The sequence below is a fragment of the Cynoglossus semilaevis genome, chromosome 15 (assembly GCF_000523025.1).
Source record: "Cynoglossus semilaevis isolate Cse_v1.0 chromosome 15, Cse_v1.0, whole genome shotgun sequence".
Lineage (NCBI taxonomy): Eukaryota > Metazoa > Chordata > Actinopteri > Pleuronectiformes > Cynoglossidae > Cynoglossus > Cynoglossus semilaevis.
In genome coordinates, this window is record NC_024321.1 from 4,135,753 (window position 1) to 4,144,894 (window position 9,142).

The 9,142-nt window shown below is 39.1% G+C and overlaps 1 protein-coding gene across 2 annotated transcripts in view; it reads left to right on the top strand.

Annotated features, from left to right (window-relative positions):
• lingo2 (leucine rich repeat and Ig domain containing 2) overlaps positions 1–9,136 on the top strand; it is a 199,125-nt gene extending 189,989 nt beyond the window's left edge. For both annotated transcript variants that reach the window (XM_017039506.2, XM_008326579.3), the window contains one exon: positions 6,932–9,136. In XM_017039506.2, coding sequence (XP_016894995.1) covers positions 6,944–8,785 — 1,842 coding nt within the window. In that variant the 5' untranslated portion in view covers positions 6,932–6,943 and the 3' untranslated portion in view covers positions 8,786–9,136. The remainder of the gene's footprint in view (positions 1–6,931) is intronic.
• The last annotated feature ends 6 nt before the right edge of the window (positions 9,137–9,142 follow it).

The window sequence follows — 9,142 nt, forward strand, 5'->3', positions numbered from 1 at the left end:
TGTGCGGAGTGGGGTGGGGGGGGGGGGGGGGGGGGGGGGGGGGGGGGGGCAACTGAGCGAATCTAGCAGGTTTATCTCTAATTAACACTCGGATTAGCTGATCTTTGAGTTCCCTCTAGAAGCCAAGTAGACGGGCGACTTGAGCATGGAAGCCTGGCCTGTGGCTGTTGATCCTTTTTGTTTAGCTCAATCCCAAAACTGTTAATTACAGTGTTGTGATGGTGTTGCTTCTCCAGTGGCTACATTAATCATTCACACAAATTGCTTTTAATTGGTTCCAATTCCTAAGGTTTGACTGTAGAGATAAAACAATCAGCAATGGATCTGTGTCAAGGCCACAAAAGCAGCTTTGGGTTTGAAGGGAATTCCATTTAAATGGAAAATTGAGTTAAACAGAGCAGTTTTGTAAATTATGGACAGATGAATAATCATTTCATAATAAAAGACTGATATGTGTTATCTTCCATCAACTAGAGATCTGCCTGTCAGAGGTCACACTCAGAAGATAAAGCTAACATGTTTTTAGCCTGGAAGTACTTTAGCAGTTAGCCAAGAAAGTTTGCTTTTTGCAATTTAGCCACCGCACTTACAATATCATCATGCAACCAAACATGCCCAGTGCAAAGAGGATAACAACAGGACAATGGATGGGGATTTCTTTTTTAGCAGTCTGCTTCAGGCTAACGCTAAAGCAGAAATTAGTTTCACAGTTGATATTAGAACAAGCAACACCTGTACTACCCATTTTCATTAAGCACCTCATTCCAGTCCACACTTTGTTTTGAAAGTTTATCAAATGGAGAGAGAACCCTTGGGTTCATGGGAAATGTTCCATAATTGCTTGTCATGAGAATATAAAGGAACACTTTATGCTCCATGGATTCTGTCTTGAAGAAAATGGGAACATTTTGTATGCGCAAGTCACACAAGAGGAAATCAAAATTGATTGAAAACTCCAAATTTTGCATTTGTACATATTGTTTATTTTTAGATAGATAGATAGCTCTGAGGTTCCCAGAAAAAAAAATAGCTCTTATCTTAACTAAAGAACACAGCCTACCCCTGTGACAATGCATTTTATACCTAATAATGGCAGCTTTTTTTTTCACATAAAAGAAGGTCACATCCTGCGGTGGTTTTTGGTTTAAAATGACATGTCAGAGTGACACAGGTTTATTAAAGGAGACCAGTGTCATGTTACATGTTGACAGACTCACCTTTAAACCTCTCTGCCCTTTTCAAAGATCCTATTTAAATAATGAATCAGCCAAAGAGCATGTGAGTCTCTTCCCTCTCATTATATTCCCATTTTCATTATTGGACCATGCTTTTTCTTGTGAAGCTCTGCTAATTGCACACTCTGACTATGAACTAACCTGTGAGTTAATAATACCTTTACTTCGGGGCAGCATCATTATAAGGTATAAGCCTCATTAAAATAAATGGTGATTTAATAACTTTCCCTCTCAATGACCCCTGTGAGAATATACTGTTATTTTTTATTTATTTATTTATTTTTAATTATGAGGGAAATAAGACATCAAACGGTGCCTTTTTATCATCCTCTGTTGTTTTGATGAGCACAAAATGAACTGGGATTGATATGGTTTCTAACTGCCTGAATTGGAACTTTTTTTTTTTTTTGTACTGCTGATATCAAATTATCTTTTGAACTATGGTGGTCCCGCTCTGATCAGAGCCAATGTTTTTAACACAGTTTGAATACAGCTTCTATAGAAAAAAAAAAAAAAAAAAAATCTATTTGATACATGGTGCGTGAAAAGCACATCAACCATCTACCTCGCCCTAGTCACAACACAAGGCTGATAATACACCATTCAATCTTAATGTTTTATGTTTTCTTGTTGGTGTAAATGTCACATCGTCCTTTGTGTGGACTAACGTTAACCAAAGCACATATACAGGCAGATGCTTTCGTATAAAAAATCTAAAAAAAAAAAAAAAGAGAAGAACAAAAACTGCAGCCCACAGTATGTAGTACTCTCTCCCTGCGTGATTACACATAATGTTCATTTTATTATTGCTTTTATTCCTCACACAGCTCTGGTTCTCCTGCGGCTTTTTCTCCAGCTGAAAGTTAATTTTCTTCTGTTTTTTCTCTCTGCCTTTTAAAGTGCTATTTCCTCCGGAGCCATCTTCCCAGTCATACTTTGACGCTTTGATTATGCTGAAGGGCTGTTGATAATTGCTGGGTAGAGTAAGCAACTGGCTCCCACCATTCATCACAAAGGCAGGAAGGCATTTTGCTGGGTGTAGAGGAATCACATTATGTTTCGATGATCGGTGTCTGGGGCACACATCAAACACAGCCTAAAAAAAAAAAACTTTTTCACCCAGGAGAATAAGGCAAACCAATTTCAGTTTTATTGGTTGATTGCACAGAGGCTAATCTGTTATCTTAATCCTGGAACTACATGGACACAATATAAAGTGGCTTTCCAGCGGTTTGGACGTGTAAACTTAACCCTCAAAAAAAGTCAGTTGCTTGACTTTGAAGATGTATGAAATCTGTGTTGGTTTCTAGCACTGTCAATAGGTCAGTCACTGCATGTTTGATTGGACTCAATACTGTGTCTGTGTCAGGAGAAACTGTAGATCAGGGGGCTTCACAATTTTTTGGCTTTTTTTTTTTTTTTTTTTGCTATTCAAGAAGGACCAGACTAGAGTCATCTACCTACATTTATATATACTCAGCATACATTATATATAGATGCATGTAGCTGAATGGTATAATATCATTATATTTACATAGTACATTTTGACAAGTACACACTATAGAATTATACAGTATATATTGTAAATTATTGCAGTTTACTGGTAGATCCACCTTGCCATTGTTGGAAATGTTTGGTTTTATTCAAACTCTTATACTTTTCATTTTGCCAAATTTAAGAAAATGTCTAACTTTTTCAACTGGTAGGGTAAATATTGGTAACCTTTTAGTCAATTGAACATTGCTGTTTTACTACATTTATATTTAGTGATTTTTTTTGATAAACATAATATTTTCATTTGATATGAACCATATTGTTTCACTTTATTATTTTTGTGCAGCTTTTCAGCTAACCCTTGGCTGTTACCTAAAACTACAACCTCAACTTCTTTCTTTCTGATTTCCATGTGCTTTTATCTCCAGTGGTTTTCTATGCTATACTTCAGCACATACTTATATTTGATCATATCTCCCACACTGCTGACTTACCATATTACAGCAAGGTCTTTCGGTTAGTGATTTAATTTATCGTTTAACATAATTTCATTCACTTTAAGTTGGAGCTGCAGGGCTAATTATTCGGTAAATAATTTAAAATGAAACATGAGTAGTGGGTGTTCACTCTACTCACTGCCCAGCAGGGGGGGAGACACTGATGAGTAAAAGTGACCCATGATTGCCTGATTTAATTGACTCCAATTAGAAACTGTACTGTCTTGAGAGATTCGGGCAGCTGAAACTCAGAGGATTCTACAGGAAAACATATGGAACTGAAATCCACATGCAGGCGTTTGTTTTTATTGTCGTCATTCTTTATAACTAAAAGGAGACAAATATGAAAGGATATATACAGTATAAGACAACATATAAAAGTTTGGGAAATTGGTGCTGTTTTTGCGCATTGGCTTTTGTTCATTGGTTCACAGAAAAAAAAAATCATAAATCCACTGCTTTTTTTAGAATAATAAGGAAAAGTCCAGAAATAGCAAAAATCCTAAAAGTAGTCAAGTAAATGTAATCATTTAATCATGTAATTTTTCAGCCAATTAATATGGCAGATATTCTATGACAGTTGATTCAATTTCCACCATCTCACTCTGTACACATTTACAGATTCATGTTCATATTCTTACTAAAGTTATATTAAAATATTAAAGTAATAGTTTTGTTAATTTTACACTCTGTCTGTGTTTGTCACACTAGAGTCTCAACAGTAGTGTGAGACATAGAACGGCACAGAGGGCGTTAAACACAGTAACAGAATTTTCTGTCTGGTTCGAGTCAACACAGAGTAAGTATTTAAAATAAAATGTGCTGAAAAGAAAAAGGAACAAGTGAGAGAAAGATAAAGACAGAAATGAAGCAATAAGTGAGATAAGATGTCACTTCACTGCCTGTGGAGTGATTGTTATCGGTTATATACAGACACTACCTCCACTCCAACCTCTAGATCCAGGCGTGAGATACAAAAGTAAAAAAATGGTGAATTTATTTTCTTCATCACCACTTCATGGCTCCGGTGCTAAAAGCTGCACAAAGCCACAGCAGCTACAGGGAATGAAAATAAAATAAATGTAGTAAAAATGTATCTCATATATACCTTTTTAAATGTTTAAATTATAAATAATTGTAATTTTAAAGATGTTTTTGCGAGGTTTACCTTGACTAACACCTTACAGCAGTCACACTGCAGGGAAGGAAGATTTCATATCTCTGCACATCCACAGACATTTTAGCATCAGGGCTGCAATGAATAGCGCCGTGTTTTCTGTAATTGGTAATTAAGCTGAGATGAAAACAGAAAATCTGTTTTCATCACTGAAAAGTGTGGATTAAAGATGGACTGAGCCTGAAAAACAGGCACCTGTGAAAATATTACTTTCAGAAAAATCAGTATTAAAAAACGGAGGCAAATTTAATATTGGTTCAATGACTCATTTTCTTTTCTTAACTTTTTTTTAAAATCACATTTAAGGACATAAACTGATGAAGTTAGTCAAGTGAAAATTTTGAAGAGCTGTTCAATCCGTGTTAACTCGTGTTTAAATGCTCCACTTCAGAAGCCATGCTTTTTTTAATATCAGACCATATCCGACTTGCCATCAATCTGATTTTTGGAGTTAATGGGAAAATGTTTAATTTAGAAGAGCATATGTCTCTCATAATTTCCAGGAAAAAAACCTCAGAATGGAACAGTTTCTAATACGCTGTTGATGTATTCCATCACAGGTGTTGTCTTCATGTTTGCTAATAACAGTCTTCTTGTTCTATCGTGTAAAAACCCAACATCATTATTTGTCATGATGCAGAGGCTGGACTTATTTGATCCCTGACCCACAGAACTTAAATCAAATAAAGTCAGTTTTATTTGAATATCCCAATAGTCAATATTCCAGTAGTCAACTATTGGAGAAATAGGAGACAAGGTTACTGCTATGACACTGCTTAATGTGTATGTGTTTCTAAGAGTGGGTAGAGAAAGTGCTCAATGCAATATGGGAGATCTCCAAGCAGTGTAGGCCTGTAACAGGACCAAGGGATGACTCAGGTTTGAATACAGAGAAGGGGTCAGCCTCCTGGAGCCACACTGGCAGCTGTTTCCAAAGGTGAGGACCCTGGTAAGCTAAAAGCTCTGCCTCCAATTCTACTCTTATATACTCTGGGAACTATATGTAGGTCTGGGTTAAGTGATCTGTTAATCTCTCCACAAAGTGATTTAATTACATTTAATTAGCATTAGCGTTAGAAAGTCTCTTGGAGCATTTTAATGCACCAGTGACCTGTGTTAAGACACAATAGTATTTAAATGTGATCTTTAGCCCACTTGGTTTTGTCCATTAGAGCAACACTGCCAAAGTTCAACCACTGTATAGTATATAACTGTAGATGAGGACAGGGAAATGGGATGCCACACTGTACTATACTTCATTTGTAGTGGAAAATGCTTTTTTTTTTTTTTTTTTTTTTTGAGGAAAAAAAAAGTTACATAAGTTTGACGTCCACATCGGGGACCACTTGTGTACATACGCTCATGACGGCATTGCGCGGGCGACCTCAGCACGTCGGTGAAATGGCTGTTCACTGATTTACGCTGACTCAGATACCATTAGCTCTTATCATCCCCCTCTCAGGATCCAACCTTGCACTAATGTGGGTCAGGGGCCACATTATAGAAATGCCTTTGCTGTGCCATCTTATTTCCCTGTGCGTTGCAAGATTTCTACCGTCACTAGACAGGAAATGAATGTCACAGAAAACTTCAAATGATTGCAATCAAATCAAATCAAATCAAATGCTTCTACGAGTCACACAGACAGCCTTGGTTGCTATTGTGACAGTTACAGGATTTAAATGAAAATAATCTGGAAGATACAAGGGAAATACACTGTACACTGTTTTGGGTCTGTGTTAGCTGACATGCAACAGTGGCATTAGCAGTCCAGCATTTATTTATTTTAAAGGTCCACTGCACAGGATTTATTAAGCCTTGGTTGTTAGAATTGAAGAGAACATCTCTTAAAATCCCTTCTCTGGAACTTGATTTTTTAAAATGACAAATCAAATACAGCCTTGCCAAATATTTGCTCAGAATGTAAGAGCTTTCATTTAAGCTTAATCCGTTCATAAATTCATAGTTTTGGAGCATTTCCCATCAAAATAAAAATGTTATCAAACCAAAAATGCATTTAACTGTATCTACAGTAATGTGTCTGAAGTAAGAGCATGCGATTAAAATAGGAGAAACTACCTCGCTGCTACTCCATGGGACCTTGCTTCATCCTCTTGTTAGGTACTAATTATAGTAGACAGGCTGCTGCAGTATGTGTGCTTTGCTTTATCCTCAAACACAAGTACACCTGGCAGCATAAGGTATCTTTGCTAAAACTTGCAGAGTACACTTTGCACAGCCTGTCTTCACACCAGCCTTAATGAATAGCGCAGTTCAAACACTGCACTTTCAAAATTCACAGAGTAGCAGGAGAACGGACTGCCTGTGTGTGGGGAGGGAGGTGAAAAGAGTACTATAAAAGTTGTACCAGGCCATTTTTTCTCCCAGCGGAATTAATTCGTCCATGTCATGTCTAATATTGTTTTATTTTGCAATATTGTATTTGGACAACATGACTCAATAAAATAAAATGAAGTAACTTCTGTGACCTTTTTAACTCCTTCATTCTCTTCTCTCTTTCTTTGCAGAACCGTGACAGTATGGTCGACTGTATAAGCAGAGTCATGCTGCACACGCTTATCTCATGCTGGCAACCAGTCCTGGGGCTGGCCCTCGTGGCTGTCTTTGTGGGTTCCACCCTGGGATGTCCTTCACGTTGCGAGTGTTCGGCACAGACCAAGGCAGTTGTCTGTCACCGCAAGCGTATGCCCAGCATTCCAGATGGAATCCCATCAGAGACGAGGATCCTGGACCTGAGCAAGAACAAACTGACAATGATCAATCCAGATGACTTTGTTGCCTTTACTGGCCTTGAGGAACTTGACCTGAGTGGGAATATTATCAGTTACGTTGAGCCTGGAGCATTTAATGCCCTGTTTAACATGCACACGCTCAGTCTCAAGAGCAATCGTATCAAGCTCATTCCCCTGGGTGTGTTTGGAGGTTTGACAAATCTAACCAGACTGGATATGAGTGACAACAAAATTGTCATCCTTCTGGATTATATGTTTCAGGACTTGCACAATCTCAAGTTTTTGGAAGTTGGTGACAACGATCTGGTTTACATTTCACATCGAGCATTCAGTGGACTTTTAAGTCTGGAAATATTAACCTTGGAAAGATGCAATCTTACGGTTGTGCCCACAGAGGCACTTTCCCACCTCCACAACTTGGTCAGTCTACATTTGCGCTATCTGGGCATTAACACTTTGCATCCCTACTCATTCAAAAAGTTGTTCAGGCTGCGGAATTTAGAAATTGACAACTGGCCAGCGCTGGACAACATTCCAGCCAATACCCTGCACGGTCTGAACCTTACCAAGCTCTTTATCACCCATACCAACTTGTCCTCCTTTCCTTACCAAGCCCTGAAGCATCTGCCCTACCTGACTCACCTCAACCTGTCCTACAATCGAATTAAGCACATTGAAGGAGGAATGCTAATGGAGATGGTACGGTTGCGAGAGCTGCATTTGGTTGGCGCTCAATTGGCCTCCATTGAGCCATATGCCTTCCAGGGCTTACGCGGTCTAAAAGTTCTCAATGTATCTTACAACCGATTGGATACTTTGGAAAAAGGTGTTTTTCAATCTCCTGAAGCTTTGGAGGTTCTTCTGATCGATCACAACCCACTAGTGTGCGACTGTCGTCTAATGTGGATCCTACAGAAAAAGCATTCCCTTTTTTTCGGCGAGTCACAACCAGAGTGTAGTACACCAGAAGGAATCCGCGGCAGGCCCTTTAAGGAGTTCAAGGAGACCCTTCTGTCTTATTACGTAACCTGCACCAAGCCGAAAATTCGGGAAAATAAGACCCAGACCATCACTGTGGATGAAGGCCAGCAGGCAATGTTGCGCTGCAGTGCCGAAGGCACACCAAGACCCATTGTCTCCTGGTTGTCGCCACGCCGACGGCTTCTGACAAGTAGGAGCCACGGTAGAGTGACTGTCCACCTGAATGGCACACTGGAGATAAAGTCAGCAGAGGTACAAGACAGTGGTGTTTACCTTTGTCTTGCCTCAAACACTGCTGGGAATGACACCCTGATGACATCTCTTGCGGTAAAAAGTCTTGGATCACTGTATGCCAACAGGACCCAGATTTACACAGAACCCACTAACATCACTGCCAATGGAACGACTGGTGGGGCCCTTGGTTTAGATCTCAAGACTATTCTCGTCTCAACTGCCATGGGCTGTTTCACCTTCCTGGGAGTGGTTTTGTTTTGCTTCCTGCTTCTGTTTGTTTGGAGCAGAGGAAAAGGGAAACATAAAAACAACATAGATGTTGAATATGTTCCCAGGTCAAAGTCTAACGGCACAAATATTGATATGGTAGAGGGACCAGCAAGTCAGCGCCGCGTGAACATGAAAATGATGTGACTTCTTTTGTAGATTTAAATTCCCAAATTGTCGGGAAGCCCAAAGTACAGTGTATTTTTTGCAGAAAAGGACAATTGAACTTCCAGGACCTACAGGAAGAGTGATTTTCTTTGGAGGCGTCATAAGACAGAGGGCAGTAAAAATAACTCAGTGGATCTTTGTGAGCTACACTGTAAGGAAAAAAATGGACATCATGTTCAATCATTAAGGCGTGGATAGCTTCTTCAATATGGACTAGAGTTGGAACAGTTGCAACCAAGAGGACCTAACAGAAATACAGTGTCCCTTATCAGCTTTTTGAAGTTTCTATGCCCAAAAAGAGAACTTCACTTTTGGGTTGGATCTGTAGACTCTGCT